At 35.1% G+C, this 18,533-nt stretch overlaps 1 protein-coding gene across 1 annotated transcript; it reads right to left on the bottom strand.

Annotated features, from left to right (window-relative positions):
- Positions 1–1,554: 1,554 nt before the first annotated feature.
- Positions 1,555–17,972, bottom strand: LOC149802261 (prostaglandin reductase 1-like). The gene is made up of 9 exons (XM_089956910.1): positions 17,728–17,972; positions 17,150–17,195; positions 11,774–11,824; positions 9,038–9,202; positions 4,856–4,973; positions 4,437–4,589; positions 3,906–4,014; positions 2,847–2,965; positions 1,555–2,367 (listed from the first exon to the last, which is right to left on the bottom strand). The coding sequence occupies exons 1-9, from the start codon at positions 17,831–17,833 to the stop codon at positions 2,257–2,259; spliced, it is 978 nt and encodes a 325-aa protein (XP_089813036.1). The 5' UTR covers positions 17,834–17,972; the 3' UTR covers positions 1,555–2,256.
- Positions 17,973–18,533: the final 561 nt, after the last annotated feature.

Genomic DNA, 18,533 nt, shown 5'->3' with positions numbered 1-18,533 from the left:
TTGTGACCGGAGATTTTTATTCTTTTATCTGGAAGACTACTTTACTAAGATATTTTTCTGTAAGTTGAAAGACCAGCATTTGTATACATTCTCTTAATAAGAGAGGGCAGTTTATTTACTCCTATAGTCTGACATTTAAATCACGCTTGTCCATGGTGTTCATGCTAAATCTATACCACACGGTACCATCAATAAACTCATGGTCTAGTTTTCGTATCGCATTCTGACATAAGTAAGCGTTTTTCTTGCACTGTCCTTTGGGCTACTGATTGGAAAGATGGCCCCATACTGTTGATAGCAATATTTAAAAGATATATCCAGAAGAAAAAATCCCATGCTCTCACCCAGTCAATATTGAGAATACTGCGCTTGGATTTCATGGGCTTAGTTAGACCAATCAGATTCACAGAAAGTGATGACATATCAACAAACCGCAAACATTGTGTGTCGCGTAAACCTACTATGTAATGAATTGAACATTCGTGTATTGCTTTTCTCGCTCATCGGATTGACTCACTGTGTGACAAAGGCTCGCTGTCAGCGGTAATTATGAACTGACTTCACCGCATGGTTTTCGTCCCTGCTATAGCACGCTATATGCAAAAACTGGTCCATCATCATCAAAAGGCATCGAAGAATCTGCAAAGTTTATCATTCCATTTCGGTTAGTGAGTTCTCAATATAGTGCTTGATGGCACATACGCTTTGCATGATTAAAGTGTTAACACAGTACAAGCAGAAGTAAAATCCTATTTTTTCTTGCAAGGTTAATAAGAAAAGAAAGACGGGAAAAAGTATCGAGTCAGTTAACTATCTAACATTAATATCTGCTCTTACTTTTGCCTACATCATACTTATGACAAAGCTACATAGGTCTATAATTGGTCCACCGTGAACATTGAATATTGAAGAGGTTGTAAAGCTAATCGTTACGGCTTCTTTTAGCCAGGTCACAAAGCTGTTATAAAACACAAGCCATGCTAATTTCTATTGGCTTAATAGTGATGCATATATTCGAGAATTAGAGAAAATAAATTAATGAAAACAATAAAACAATAAATTCTATATTAAGTTAAATCTGGCAACATATTTTATAGATGAGTTCGAACATTACAAAGTTTTGAGAAAGAAATACAACATAGCACACACAGTTTTGAAAAGGTTAGAGGCATGTATTGAAACTCCCTCAGCTGATTGAGGTGTTTTAACAGCTGGACTATGTTTGTGTGGAATGGATACAAACCTTTACCGGATTTAGCACAGCAGATGTTTGAACTGTTTGAGAAGCTTTGAATCATACGATAATTAATGTAAAGATTTAAAAATATAATGAAATAATAACATCTGATATCACTAAGTTGAAAATTATCGATCACATTATAAGCAAAGAGAGAAGTAAAATTGAAATCAGCCGTGGAAGGTTTACTCTTATCATCAACGAGTACAAGAGATGCAGATACATAAAAATGAAATCAGAAGAGCCAAAATGGATGCAGAAACAACAATGATTATAAAAGAAAAATAGACAAAGGTAACTTTTGTCTGGGCTAATTTTTTCTATAAAAAAAGTTTCGATAAGTGACACGTACACGAAGTGCCGTTGTCCATAATCTTTCTTGCTACGTAAATGTACGACGCAGTCGTTGCAGATAGCTGTATTACATTTAATAATCTCTCTGAAAACAAAATAGATTTTACCAATCCGGTTGATAACAAGAATGAAAAACGATCCATTTCCTTACAGAAAATGCACGAGTTAAGAGTTTTAATGTTTTCAGCTTTAATATTTCCAGCAAACAAAATGTACAACAACACACGTAAATAATTTACGTGTTGATTATTACGGAAGGGAGTTGGCATCAAAATTGCACAGTATCAGGCATCCTTTATACGGTATCTTGTTGACCAAAAGTATTTTCAAAAAATCATCTTTCTTAAAACAGGTTTGATAATCTGTTTATAAGTGACATAACTCAACAGTCTTTGCACCACTTCATACAGCGTTTTTTAACTGTTGTTGATGTGTGATATTACAGTCCGGCGAGCTAACTTATCGCATGGTATCACGCGGTTAATATGTATACATACTGTGCAATAAAATAGCTTTCAAAATGGTGCCTTTCTTTCAAAAATTAAAATATTGAACTTAAAAACTAGCATATGAAGCCAGGACTTTATTTCTGTCTGCCTGCTTCCGTAGTAATACTTCCAGCTGTGGACTATTAGAAGCAAAATGATATTTTATGCATGCTTTTTCTAACATTTCACAATAGCCTTTCCAATATTTTTCCCCTTAAAGAGATCGATGAAGGCGTCCACCATATTGTCGAAACCATTCGTTATCGTTTCTCGATATTTGATTTTTCCCTAAAAAAAGAATATATAAAATGGATTAAAATAGACCCTTAGCTGAGTTTTAGAAGAACTAAAAATCATGGATATTCATAAATGACAACCGGCAATAAACTTCCAGGAAACTACATCACTGTATATTAAAATTTAATAATGAATTTTGCATGAAGAATATATTGAACCTACTTCGACTTTTGTTGATTTTCTGTGTCTCGCTAGAGATAACAGATATTATATGGTCTCCATAGTAACCAGAGAATCTCTGTTCTTATACCTACGATAAACTCAGGGTCCCGAACAAATGCATCTTGAGAATGGCTTTTAAACATTGGCGAACTCCAGATACATGTCATTCAATGGTGAAGCATTTATACTACTACAACAATAAGCATTATTACAACAGCAACAACAACAACTTTTACCATTACTACCAGGATTAATAATAATTATAGATGACGATGGCGACGACAACGACTGTAGATGAATATCCTCACCCCTTTCACCCATTGAATCATCTCATTCAAGGCAGCAGGAAATTCAGCACTGTAGTGGATGCCAAGGAAAGCCTGAAGTGTGAGTGTCTTCTTCAGAACTGTATGGTAGGGCAAAGGGCCTGGGTAATGGGGAAATAAACAGAAAGTACTTTTAAAAAATACAACTAATGCATTAAAGGTTTATGGTAAAATGTGAAACGTTGCGAATTACTGGCTGCAATGTGACTTCAGCATTAAATGTTTAATTTCATGACGCGTTTTAGGCACTTCATCTGAAAGTCACCGGGCTGATTATTTGCAAATTATTTTCTAAAATGTATCAAAACTCCCAAAAGATTATCGACATTTTGATGTAGAATAATAGCCCTACATAGACTTTTTAATTTGATTTGTGATAGTCAATATCCAAATTTTGATTCACTTATGCCATTACATGCATTTAGAGTTATCGTTCATTACTAGTGAATCTTAAAATTTGCTACATATATATGCGTGTTGTGACGTCATCCCCGAACGACATCAAAGGCAGAATAGATGCGGGGGAAATGTTTCAAAATTACATTGATAATTTTTTTAATGCACTAATTTACCTATTTAATGAACAAATAGCACATACCTTGGATTCTTTTAAAGATAGTTCATTGATAATAATTATCCAAAGTTAGTTTAAAACTTGTAACAAAAGACAAATTGCCTTCCTACTTGTGGCATTTCCAGTATATACTCACTTGTTCATAAAATTAAGTTTATTTTAACCTTACTCGCATGTAGTGAGTGATAATAACGATAACATGGAAAATGTACATTTTAATAATATACCTTTCTGAGGCAACTAAGGTGTGTCCAGATAGCCGACCTATGTATATAGATAATTTAGACCAATAACAAGTCACTGCGACCTATTTAAGACTGGGTGAAATGGACTCTGTGTGTGTGTGTATATATATATATATATATATATATATATATATATATATATATATATATATATATATATATATATATATATATATATGTGTGTGTGTGTGTGTGTGTGTGTGTGTGTGTGTGTGTGTCTACCTGTTGGCTGATTGTCATCCATTCCATATGTAGATATTGAACCACATATTGCTATTCTTCCTTTTGTTTTCATGAAGGACAAGATGTTATTTGTGAATTCTCCACCAACCTGTAAGGTAAGATCTCAAAATACTAAAGACCATTGAGAAACATCCTTTCTAACGAACGATTCCTGATCTCTAGATCTCTCGCTGTAAGTCGTCGTCGAAGAAAACAATGTATACAGTTCCTCGAGCTTAAGTTAACCGGAGTTATGTCTGCTGTTCCCTAAATTAGCTTAATGGAAGCAATTAATACGGAATATCCATCTTAAGTGTGGAATCACCCATCCAAAGGCGCGAATACGCATAGCTTAAACGTTTGTAAATAATAAATACACAGGTACATACTAAAAAATACATTCAGACCAGTGCGAACGCATGCCAATCCAAAACATTCAATCGTCGCTCAGTCCAGAACAAAAGAAGGGAGAGGAACGACCGTTTCAAGTATATCTTTCTTTTTTATACAATCTTGAATAGGCATAGTTACGTTATCAAAGTAGCAGTCAACTCCTTCCGGTGCAGCTTTTGCCATGGCTTCCTGTAGAGTGACTTCTTTGTAATTAAAGGCACAGTCAAAGCCATATTCTTTGATCAAGTCGCACTTCTCTTTACTCCCAGCAAAACCGATAACTTTGCATCCCTGAAAAAAAGATGGGTACATTTTTCCAGTTGATTTACCTTTTTTCCGGTTGAGTCCTAATAAACATGCACAATCATACAGGGCCAAAATGTAAACACAAGCAGTATTCCTATTGGTCAGACTGAAGCTACGTCATCGTTATTATAAACTCCACAGCAGGAGGACTAATTTACTGTTACAATGTAATAACTTCAATGGCTAATGCAATAACTTCCGTAGTTAAAATGTAATAACTTCAATAGTTCATTTACAAGACAAATCCATACCTGTAATTTCGCAATCTGCCCAGCAAAACTTCCCGTAGCCCCGGCAGCCGCAGTGACGACAAATGTCTGTCCTGGTTTGACTTTCAATACGTCCAATACTCCAAAATAGGCTGTTAATCTATATATATATATATATATATATATATATATATATATATATATATATATATATATATATATATATATATATATGTGTGTGTGTGTGTGTGTGTGTGTGTGTGTGTGTGTGTTTTCAAGCAATTTTAACACATATTTTCGAATGATCTGATGTTCATTTTGTTAGTTAATAAGATGGCGGTGCATTGAGGTGGAAATGTGAGAGGTACACCGAGAAAACAACATATTTTTGGCTGGGAGACCACTTGAAATCGGAGCCAAAACTAACTAGTTTTAGTTTAGGTTGTTGAATAAATGAATTAAGAAGGAAAATATAAATTCCCCTTTTCCAAGTCTTCAGGAATACGAGTATCTTTCTGCCTGTCAGCAGTCTTTCGCATGTAGATTCCAGGCAGATTATTGCGTTTGTAATCCGTGGGAACGATTGTCAGTCACATACACTCGTTGTGACAATACAACTTGGTGGTCAGACATTTCTTCTACGTAGTACATATTGGGGATTACTGTCATTTTTGATGACATAGTGCGCATCGAAGCATTCGGCATATCCCAATCAGCTGCCAACATAAATGTGCATAAGAGACAACGAACGCTTTCTAGAAGAACAAAAAGCAAAACATAAGTAATGCCGTGCTGTTGCGTATTTTCAACACTCTTTTCATGTCCTGTCAGGATGTACATCGTTATACCAAAAATTATTATTTCCGGCTTAAACTGAGCTGGTGTAAAACAAGTGCAATAGGAAACACACATTGGGGGGGGGGGTGTCTTATAGAATGAAGGTCTCATTAGTTTCAGCGCTTTGGCCAGTTTTTAAGCCTCTTTGGGGTACGGATGTAAATTCGTATTCATGTACCCATTATGTCAGTGGGGATGGGGTATCTCAAAAGTTGGAATGTTATGATCAAGCGGTAAATTTCTTAGTGGTAGGAAAGACACTGGGACACGACCCAGGAATTCCAGTATGTTGCCACTTGTGTTACTGATCGCACATGCGAATTCTCAAAAAATAATACAAACAACTCAGGGAGAAATAATCAGCCCTCCCTTCTGATACAACCCTGGACCCCAAGTTACAGGTGTCTAACATAAATTGCGTATTCAAAAATGTTTTACGTTATTTCAAACTTATGATCGACTGACGGACTGCATCTCTTAGATTGTGTGTGGATAAAAAGACAATGTTTCAAACCGTTCCAGTGGCTTAGTGGTTAGAACGTTCGCCTTGGATGTGGGAGGTCGCAGGTTCGAACCCCGGCCGAGTCATACCAGAGACCTATAAAAATGGTACTAAATGCTGCCTCACTTGTCGCTCAGCATTAAGAGTTTAGTGTTAGAACTGATCGACCTGGTGTCAGGATAATGTGACTGTGTGGAACATCATGCTACATGACTGCGGCATGATGCCCACGTGCTTAGATATCACTATAAACTGCCACTCTGCAGACATCGAAGAGATATGACTGAAACATTGTTAAAGCTACGTTAAAAATCCAAATCACACACACACACACGCACACACACACACACACACACACATAAAGTTTCATTTATTAAAAGTAACATACATGTGCAATCAGGTTTTCCTACTTGATATGTTGATCAGGATATATATATATATATATATATATATATATATATATATATATATATATATATATATATATATATATTCGCTAGTTCTTATCTAGCAGTTCATTAAACATCTGACGGTTGATTGAATGTGTATGTGTGTGAGAGATTGTGCGTGTGTCTGTGTGAAAATATCTCAATACAAATCCCTCAGAAATTCGAGGTTTTGCTAGTTAGAAGTTTGATTAATGTAATTCCATAGGACTGGAGAAAACCAATAATGCAACTTTAGTCAATGTGTGCAATTAAACTCAGGTCATCGCATGCTACGTTCATAAGTCCGAAAATGCAACACAGCACGATCTGGTTCTCCGTACAGTTTAAACTGCACACGTGACAACAAACCCTTAGTACATTTTATAATATCTAATAGCTCACTGTGTGAGTTTTCAATGTATAAATAATGTACATTCGAGAGTCGTATTATTTTAAATGATAGCAATGCAAATGTGTTATTTCCATTGCCCCCTATCTGACTCTGTTTGATTAGATGGCAGGATTTGAACCAGCACTCTTTTGGTTGCGAGTCTAGCGTGCTTAGCATTGAGGCACGAAGGCTCAATAAATGGTTTCAAAAACTGTACATGCAAATCATTTCCTTTTAATATCAATATTATTTAATTCTCGCTCAGGATTCTCCAAATCTTAAGCATTGGATAATTATTATTTCATCACTTGAACAGAGAAATATCCAGGTACTTTAAAAAAATACCATTATCTACTTTTCGTACAAAATGACATGCATCTTACTTCTTTGTGAACATGTCTTGTGTCTTTTGGATATGAAGCCAGACTGGTTTTAGGTGGTTTAATGTTTTAACAGCACATCAAGTCTTTGAAAGTCAAATGGTGCCCATGCAAGTAGAGTAAAGTGCCTTGCACAAGGATACGCCACGATAGCTATTCCAAGAAGGTACAGATTACAGTGTGACAGAAGACCACATCAGAGGGGTCGAACACGTAGGTGCGGATTATATGAGTAGGATGTAAATAGAAAATCCAGATTACTGTATAACCAGTGTAAATATTGTAAGGCAGCATCAGAAGTTATTTTCTTTTATTCTGTGATAGCTAAAATAAATGGGTACATTTTTCCCGGGGGGGGGGGGGGGCCGAGTATTGTCACAGAATAAGGCAAGAAATAACTTGGTTTCGCCTTAGAACGATTTGATCATTTTCTTCGTACCTGCGTACAACGTTACCTATTGTGGATAATTGTTTGTTAGTTTTTTTCTGGGTAAGCAACTGAACTAGCATGTATCTCGTCGTAGATACTACAAGCACGATATGCACGGGTATTCTACCCTTACCAATACTCACTCTCCTGTAAATTTAAGGCAAGTTTGTTTTCTAAATGACATTAGTCTATGGATCTTGTAAAGGAGTGAACGTTCTCCGTGTTTGTTCTCCAGACATAGGGCTGTCTGTACCTGTCATGCACGTATGCCTATATGTATGTCTGTGCGCATGGTGGATCCATGAAGGGTGGACGTGACCAATACAAGTGGGCCAAGCCAATTCAGGAGAACTGTGTGCTGTCTGTGCGTATGTGTGTGCAGATATATCAGGCTGTCTGACTGGCTGTCTATATGGACATGGAAGATGATGTAACCATCAGGGCCATACAAAGTGGCATGGTGGATCCATAAAGGGTGTGTGCGACCGATACAAGTGTGGGCCAACCATATGATTCGGGAGAACTGTGTGGTTTGTCAGTGGACACATTTGCAAGTTTTTAAAAATATTTATGAATCATACGGCTGTACAAATGACGGAGTTATGTTTATTTCAGTTGAATGTTGTTTCAATTGAACACATGTCATTTTTATTGCACAAGATTATTTGAATTATTTCATTCCATGAGATTATTTGAATCTCCCTTTCATTACATGAAATTACATGAGATTATGTGAATCTCGCTTTCGTCACATGAAATTATTTGAATCTAATTTTCATTCCGTGAGATTTGAATCTCACTTTCATTTAATGAGATTACATAAGATCATTTGAATCTTATAATCATTACGTGAGCTTATAGTAATCTTCTTGCCGTACATTTGAATATATGAATCATTTTGTTGTTTTCCTATTTGTGAATGTTTGGATAAAGAAATTGAATGAGACGTATGTTAAGAGCATGAAAGAATCACTGTATTTGTAGTGTGTGTGTGTGTGTGTGTGTGTGTGTGTGTGTATATATATATATATATATATATATATATATATATATATATATATATATATATATATATATTATTCATATCATAAACTTTCATCTTTCATCACATAGTGTTGTGTTATTTGATCCGTCTATCCTGTTAAAGGAAGAACAAAAAATAAAACGATATAAAAGAAAAACAGGAGCACATGGGTGTTTTTTAACCAGAGCATCTCTCTTGAAACAGCACATGTTAAACGATTTTTTACACCTACCCTGTCATTCCTAGTGCTCCAAGAGCCAGGGACGGTGAAAGATCCTCTAAATTTGGCATTGGTCTCATCTTCGAGATGTCTGACACTTTTGTGAGACTTCTCCATCCAAAAAACCCGAGAACAAGGGAACCAACTTTGAAGTCTGGATTATTGCTTCGAACAATTCTACAAAGACAAAGAGTTGCAAACATTATATTTTCCCTATAAAATGTATTTATGATAGTTAAACACTATCTAGCTACATAGTCGTTTATAATTTGTTTATCTTTAATGAATTCCATATAGTGTATGTATATTAATATATATATATATATATATATATATATATATATATATATATATATATATATATATATATATATATATATATATATATATATGTTTGTCCATCCTTTCAACTGCTGCATACCATCTGTCTACTCACTTATTCACACAGACAGATGCATTCACATAGTGTTACCATAGAAGGTACCACTGATTTCTGATATGTAGGTACGATGAAACATAGTTTGCATTCAGCGATTCGTTCAGATTAGATTGTGTTGTCGCATATAGTTTTAAAATGATTGTAAACAAATCGCACAGAACAATGACAGTAACAAGTAACAAGACATTTTACTGGCTCATACAAAATTCCACGAATTCAAGGTAAAGCCATTTCTTCCTTTTACCTGCAGGATGTTGAAACCTTTGATATTTTCAGCGATAACAAAATTCACAATTTTCAAATTGTATGTTGTGGATCGGATAATAGATTTGCACCCTTTTATTTAGGTCCAACAAGACATAATAAGTCTTCTGGTTAAAACCCAATGTCAATATGACTTTCCTTTGTGGAGGAATAACTATAACAAGATTTTCAAGATTGGTGCCATGGTGACCATAACGGATATCCGATTGGCAACATATCCACTTCCTGTCAACTAGACATGATATGAAGTCTTTTTAAGTAAATAATGACAACTAGGCAAATATTAGACTATACATGCCACATTTTCGCAGACGAAATAGATCATTAAAGGTCATAAGCCTAATTATTTCATGTTATTTCTTTTTTAAAGAATTTCTTATATATTTTATCCCACTAGGATTTCCGCCCGTTGTGTAAACATCTTATAAATGATGAATACCTTTCGTATTTAAAAAAAGGATGCTTTCAACATTTTTGCTTTACAGCCGTGTAAGGACTTTTCCTCTTATTTTATTGTACTAGAATATAATGATTTAACTGCTATTGTTAATCCGACTACGTCCACTAGATCTACTAGCTTAAACATTAAAGTTTTCAATTTCATCCGTTATTTAGCAGAACCTAGTTGTCACTGTCGCGTTATCCAAGCTGTAAAGGGTGATAACTCCATACAGTGACGTACTCTTGTGCTTCTTTATGCCTAGCGTTTGTTCGTATGTTAACTACTACTGCTTTCGCAGGTGCAGAACTTACGATTTTGCCGATATCCTATGTATCGGGAAATCGTCGATTGTAGAAAGAACGCTACAAGACAATTACACAGCAAACGTTTCGCAAATATCAAATTATACATAAAACTATTTGCCCCATGCTGTTTGTCTTTCTCTAAGGCTGGGATTCAAGTTTTACTGCACTATCAAGTGCTATATGTATTTCCTTAAATTTCTACATTTTTAATGAAATCCAGTGGATGAATTATTTACTCAGATGCACTCATATTTATCCGAATTGTGTTAGGCACTATATAGGACACAAAATATAAAGAATCAGCATAGGTTATCTTTCATTTTCAAAAACAATTATTTGCATTTGAATAAAATAGCTGAAAATTGTTTTGAAGTGACTATTCTGGAGCGGCCAAATCACACCTGATTGCTTTGTCGTCCGATGCAAAGCCCAGACCGCTCCGGTGGCCAAGTGGTTAGAGCGTCCGCTCCGGATGCGGGAGGTCGTGGGTTAGAACCCCGACAGTCATACCAAAGACGTACAAAAATGGTACTAACAGCTGCCTCGCTAGGCGCTCAGCATTAAGAGGTTAGTGTTAGGACTGGTCGGCCTGGTGTCAGGATAATCTGACTGGGTGGGACATCATGCTACATGTCTGCGGCATGATGCCCCAGTGCTAGAAATCACTTTAAACTGCCACACTGCAGACATCGTAGCTATATGACTGGAAAATTGATAAAGCTACGTTAAAAATCTAAATTACACACACACAGCCGCCGCCATACAAAGCCCAGATGCTCAATTCAGTATTATTTTGCTTTTAGACTTTAATAATGGTGTTTTCTATTTAATGATAGTAACAGTCTTCACTGGTAAACAAATCTCCAAGAAAATTCAGAGAAAAATGTTAATGATTTCATAGGGATCACAATATGATGCAATAACAACTGACTGGCAATGTAGCGAAACCTTTATGAGAATTCGTCTCTGATAAAGATATTTGCATGGGTGGTTGCATCATGGATTTGGTCTGTTTTTGAAAGTTTAATATTTTAAAAATGTATAAAGTCTGTTATATTTTTATTTTCAGAACTATATTTTGGTTTCACAAATTAATCAGTAAAAATGTGACAAGTCCGACATTGTCAGTTTTTTTTCCCCGTATTGTGCCTTCTTTCCAAACGAGTACTTTATCAATAACCTATTTCATCGCGTACTCTCAATTAAATGCATGCCAATAAATGTAGGTGTAAAAACCATAACAAACGAAAATACAACATCTGCTGATATGAGCAATATTTAAAAAATGCAGTGATTACTTGGCTAATTGCTCTCCCCTTAGGACATCTCCTACGTCATCGACGACAAATCTGAAGAAAAAAAAAGAGTATATTAAATATTTCGTTTTGAAGATGCAAACGATATTGCAGTTATGGTAACATGAGAGCACAATTAGGTTACATTTCCTCATTCTGTCCCATCATTCTTATACTAAGCGTCACGTGTATATCTTTGTATAACTCTAACAAAACGCATCGAGGAAGTATACGTGTCTGTCCTTATTATCAACCTGGTAGTTACAAATATCGATTTGCTCCATAAACTATTAAGGACACCAGGAGCTGGAATATATATATTTGGTATATTTTTTAAAGAATAATATTGGTATTTTAAAAAGAAAAGTATCAAGAAAGGATACAAATGGAATTGCATGAAAAAGTTTTTATTGTATTTAGCTTCCAAAAATAAATTCAGATTAAATATTTTTGTCTTTAATATTTATCATTGATAAAATGAAGTCTGTGCTAAGAATCAGCCAATATGATTTTGTGTGATGCTCTATCTCTTCAGCTTCGCAGGTACATGATCAAATCGGTAAATTATCCACTTTGGCAAGAAAAGTAGGTCGCTATAGCCACTCTTTTCTTTTTATGGATACTAACCTTAAGTGACGAGAGTGAATGCACAGATCAGTTCATAGTAATACATCTAACAGCAATAGAAAACTGCTCTACTGTAAATATTCACTTATAAAGATTAATCCATCTGCAAACTGCACAGACGCTGAATGCGCTGGCCGATCTGGGTCTGTGCAGTTTGTTAGGAGTAATCGGTAGAGCGAACAACATATACCCTGATATGCGGGTGCATTATCCTACGGCAGATGCGAATCTTTGTCGTTACCAGTTTGACTCTATTTATAAGCGAGTACATACGGTACGTGAAACGTAAATCAAAATAAAATCAACGGAGCATGAAAAGTATATGCACGTCAATTCTAGCTATATATGCAGTCATGACAATACATCTAACAGTTAAAAACTACTACATGCAACGTGTAAGTGAAAATAAGAATCAATGGAGCATGAAAAGTATAGGCATACCACTTCTAGCTATTTTCTTCCTGATTTGATTTCTAATGTGAAGTCGCCAGTAAAATGTCATGACCATATACAAAAGTGTCTGTGATTATTCTGTCTGACTTTTTCCGATAATAAGTAGTACCTTCCAAAGTAAATATACCGTTTTATGTTAACTCGACAGGACTGGTCAGCGGTCACTTGGAATTTCCGCATTTTTGCCCAACAGTTACAATGGAGTCAATTTTGCCTGCGCGCCTGTAATTTCTTCCAGGACACTGCCGTTTCTAGCCCTATCTACATTTGACTAAATAAATGACTATATTGCTAAAGTGTGCACAAAAAGTATTAATTCTTTCAAATGTATTGAATTTCTTAATCCAACACCACATTACAAACTCTGTCCTATCGGTTTCCACTCAAAGTGAGGGTTAGATCAAGATGAATTCCTACATCTTAGTCCAAGTAATTTTGACGCTATTTGACCACAGCGAACCCTCAAGCGCCTCGTGGGCGAATGACTCAGTTTATGCCGGAAAGAGTGGTCTATTTGAAAATGTTCACTAATTTTAGATATGTTCCTATGTGGCCATTTAGCAAATTGGATCGAAAATATTGACTCGTCCACCATCTCAGCATATTTTACATGCATCTGAAAAAATCTAGTAAAAAATTCAAACGTCTTTTAACCGATCACTTCCATTTGAGCATTGGTGGGTATGCGGACTATTTGAAAGAACTACTTACCTCCAGATTTGAGTTCGACAGAGGAAATGCTCCAATGAGCATAGACAAATTTACATTTGACAAAAACATATGTTAACAATTTTTTGCTAACAAGTTTACGTTGTTCAACTTTTGAATTAGCCAATGGAAATGCAGCTTTCAAAAATCTGAAAGTGAATCAGATCATTTGGTACACATGCATGTTCTTCATCCACAGTGTTCTGTCTCTAAACGCGAAGATATTAGACTTCTTCTGATTGGTTGATAAAAGTAGCGATTATGGTAATAACATAGACTTCCAGAACATGACCCCTAAGCAGTCACTGTCAGATCTTGATGTATAACAGCGTAAATCTGATTTTAATCAGACTGGGAATTAAACGAAGGTAGATCCGTTCACTTGGAGACGAAATATATATTATACTGAGATATGAAGTGAGATGTAACATTAAAAGTATTTGAGATCATGTAATAATTTTAGAACACATTTAAGCAATATTGTACTTTAATTTAGTCACATGTAATATTATACAAGTCGCAGAGGATCCAGGTGAAAATTGTAAGAGTACTTGAACAAAGTAGTTATGATCGCTGAAAAAATCTATATGTTTGAAAACTTTTGCCAGCCATTTACCCCCAATGTTTAAATAGAAACATTCGAAATGAAAGTTTCCACAATCGACTTTTAAGTGTTGTTCTTGTTCAGTCAAACCTTTTAAGATGTATGTGCATAGGTACTATAATATCACATTTGAATTAAGGAGGATGTCCAAGGAGCAGATGAATTATTTTACGCGCAGTCCCCATAAATACTTCACACCATAAACCTTTGACCCTATAAACACTTTTCAATCCCATTCCTATGTTATGTTAAACATGGACCGTATGACCCCATCAATACTGTTGACTCTATAATACCATTCCCTTGTTAAACAATTGGACGAAGTTAACGTATTTTCCCATACGTATATTTAGGTCAACATTAACCATGTTATTAGTAACTCAACTGATGTCAGTTCCTGGTAACAATGTTGCCGCTTGATCCTATAAATACCTTCTGACCCCACAATGCCCTTCTTTTGGTAACTCTATTGGCGCGAGGTCAGTTCATTGTAACAATGTTACCGCTTAATCCTATAAATACCTTCTGACCACACAATGATCTTTTCATGATAAATATATTGGCGCCGATATAATATGATACGATCCCATAGCTGTTGACCTAGGGGCCCCTATATAACTACTACCAAATCATTTTGGAATAGAGAAAGGATAATTAAAATGGTAAATTAAGATACAATTTTATCCACTTACTTGTTGGATGATACACGATCTTGTCATCCAGCGTTCTATGCTATGTTCTATTTATCTTTTTATTTGGTTGCTGATTATTGCTGGTAACCAAAATAATTAAAACGAACGGCCTTTGTTATCCAAATAATCCCGACATATATAATAAATAAAGTCGTGCTTGAAAGCATATCAACTATCAAAAATTAATTTTTCACTGATTACATATGACCATTATTGAATCGAATTAAAATACATTTTAGATTATAAGACATGCATTTTCTAAATCGAAAGATGTTTCTTTTTCAAGACTCTCCAAAACATCTGTCAGAAAAGATGATCATGTACAAAACCACGAAATGTATCACGCGAAACAAGTTACTAAGTGGGAACAACATGATGAACATAAATTAGTTTTGTTTCTTTTCAAACCTTCAATTCTAAAGAATTATATTGCAGTGTGTATATATATATATATATATATATATATATATATATATATATATATATATATATATATATATATATATATATATATCCATCTTATAGAAAGTAAACATTTCCTATTACAGTATAAATAAAAAGAAACAATAAACGCAAATAATTAGAATCTTATCTTGTAACGAAAAAAGTTTAACCCTGAAGTTATCTGTGCTAATAATATCCCAAACGGGATTTTTCAAACCACCTAATCCCCTTAAGGCGATCTGTTTAATAATCCATCATTTAAAAAAAGATCAAAAGGGTTGATTTCAATGTTGACAAAAAAATCCTTCAAAATTATATACTGTTGTATAAACAAGGACTGAAGTTTCTGTAAAATCAACTTGTTTTCTTGTAATTCGTTAAACCATTCCCCAAACCTGTATTGATACAGAGACTCGTATTGTTTTTAATGTATAATACAAGGTACGACAATTTCTCATTTCAACTCTGAGATCCAACAATTTGGACTACATATTTGACTTAAAACGAATAGCATCCGTTTTCTGATCTGGGTTTTCTCTGAATATTCCCACATTTTTTGTTTCATATTTGGATATTTGGGTGTGGGGTAATTGTAATTGCATATCAAAAATTCGGAATTTGCTGCCACCGTGCGGTAGCGACATATGGTAGTCGTTTACCAGCGGGTTTAGAAAATTTAAATGTGTTATATCGACTTATCCCTGTATGAAATCGATAGAAAATGATTTATTTTCTCAGAAATGGCAAGTGTTATAATCGTTATGTCTTTAATCCGCTGACAGACTAGACCAAACTACGGCATAGATGAAACTTAACCCTGTACTCGCCATTTGCATTACTAGTCACATGATTTCACAAATCTCAAACGACGACAGCGGAAGTCCAATAGTCATGTGATATAAACAACAAACTCCTTTTCAATAATATTGTACAAAAATTTAATTATATTAAATAAAAGTCTGATACTTTTTGTAAAAACTAGCAATCTGGCCAGTCTGATTTATCAAGCAGAGAGCACATGTCAACGTGGTAGTCACGTGATACAACAAAACTCAAGAAGTTGTTCTCGGAATATATAAATATGGAAAATATTGTTCTTTCGATTTTGTGTTTTTATTACAACCAGTATACGACTTTTATTTAATATTTTTTTCTCTACAACATTTCAAAATGTGAGTTGTTAGATTTGTGTACTCATGCGACTAGCAATGCAAATCGCGAGTACCAGGTCACATTTAATCAACGTCGTAGTTTTATCTTGTCCTTCATCAGCTTAAAGGCATAATGATTACAATAGTCACAATTTCTGAGAAAATAGGTAATTTTCATATCGATTTCACGCATGTATCACTTGATCTAATAACGTTTAAAGTTTGCTAGGTCATCCATTAAGCGGCTACGCCTTGCCACCACCATGTTGGCCTCTTATGATGTTAGACTGGTTTTCATGCCTTCGATGTAAGGAAAGATACGGATATCAAGCTGACTTTGAAAATAAAAGCCTACTAGACGAATCTAATCCACTGAGCGTTTGGATTTACTCACATATATGTTTATTGCACGCCCCCAAATGACCCACACTGTACCCTCCGAATATTCTGGTTAGAACTAGATAAATTTAACTCACGATCAGTTTAGTTAGGAGTCAATTACGTGATTGTTGTGGGCGTCAAATGCTGGCGGAAAATTCCCAGGTTTTTCCCGACTTTCATTACTATTTGCGAAATTCAAGAACTTTTCACGTCGGGAAAATAATTGTCATTTCTCCCGACTTTATCCCGTTTTCCCGGTAGCGTGGGAACCCTGTATCAGATTTACGGATAAATAACTGTCAAGCTAACATACATTTACCTCATGTAGGGATCAACGCTGAGATAAACTGCTTCGCACATCACTTCTGAAACAAATTTAAAGCACCTTGAAATCATGATTTATATTCGTATACGAGTAAATTTTGTGTATGTGACGAGAGAGAGAGAGAGAGAGAGAGAGTGTGTGTGTGTGTGTGTGTGTGTGTGTCTGGCAGACAGAGTCCCAAACTGCATTAAAGAGGTTTTTATCATCGAGTTTTCCCAATTCGGTTGAACTGAAAACGGTGTCCTTTTCTACTTGCATTCAGAATGCAAGGGATTTGCCTTGTAGTAGTCAGCATGATCGCCGAGATGAATTAAGTGCACATAATAGAAACATTCATTTTTTGTGGTCAAAATTGTGGTCAAAATGGCGGTGCTGAACCTGATACCGGTAGAAACCGATACTTTCATCCTCCTAAGGGAGACAAAAAAACCACATATCATTGACATGAAAAGTTTTCTTTTCCGTTGATTAATTATAAACATATTTTTGCATAATGGACATAAAATCTTAGCGTGAGAAACCGGTGATTTATCGTACTAATCAAAACGTTATGCATTCATTACTCTACTTACCTCCATCTTTTAGATTCTCGTCCACGTCCTCTTCAACTAACTTAAAATTGCGTGGAGACGGTTCCCCTTCAAATTTCACAGCTAAAATCCACTTCTTCCCTTTCATTTTGCTCGCCAACCAATATTAGCTCGTGAACGTAAACATAATCAGTTAAGAGGTGAGCTCACCTTCGCTAGCCAGTGTCCACTATATTAATTCTATCTACACCTTTGCGAATCGACCAGATATTTTAGTGCTTTGCCCTTGCGACATCTCGGACGATTGTTCTTAAGCCTACTTTGTGCTAAAAATAGACCATGATGTCACTGTGTCAGTTTGCCGCCATATCGTTTTCGGACAAAAGTACCGAGAGGAGCTTAATAACATGTAGTAATTCACGACATATATACAAAATAAAGTTGTTTTATTTGCACTTCCCTCATTATGTAATGCTTTGATATACTCAACTATACTATATGAGTGTGTACAGTAATCATTTTGTACCTTTTATTTCTTTGTCATCCTTTTGTATTGTTTTCAAATCTACGGTAAGTAAAACTCTTTAAGTACACATTAAAGGAATATATATATATATATATATATATATATATATATATATATATATATATATATATATATATATATATATATATATATATAAGGTGGGGTGTGTGCGTGCGTGTGTGTGTCCCAGATAAATATGTTGAAACCAAATAGCATTCATTTATATCTATTTTAATTCCTTTTCAGTTAGTTTTTGTGTGTAAAATGTGTATAATTTTAAGGGTGGCTTTTGTCATTAGGGACAGCAGTTTTTGTATTGCTG

This window comes from Sinohyriopsis cumingii, chromosome 4, assembly GCF_028554795.1.
Source record: "Sinohyriopsis cumingii isolate HCF-2022 chromosome 4, ASM2855479v2, whole genome shotgun sequence".
Classification (NCBI taxonomy): Eukaryota; Metazoa; Mollusca; class Bivalvia; order Unionida; family Unionidae; genus Sinohyriopsis; species Sinohyriopsis cumingii.
The sequence above is the reverse complement of the archived record's forward strand: the minus strand, read 5'-3'. Positions and strand labels throughout refer to the sequence as shown.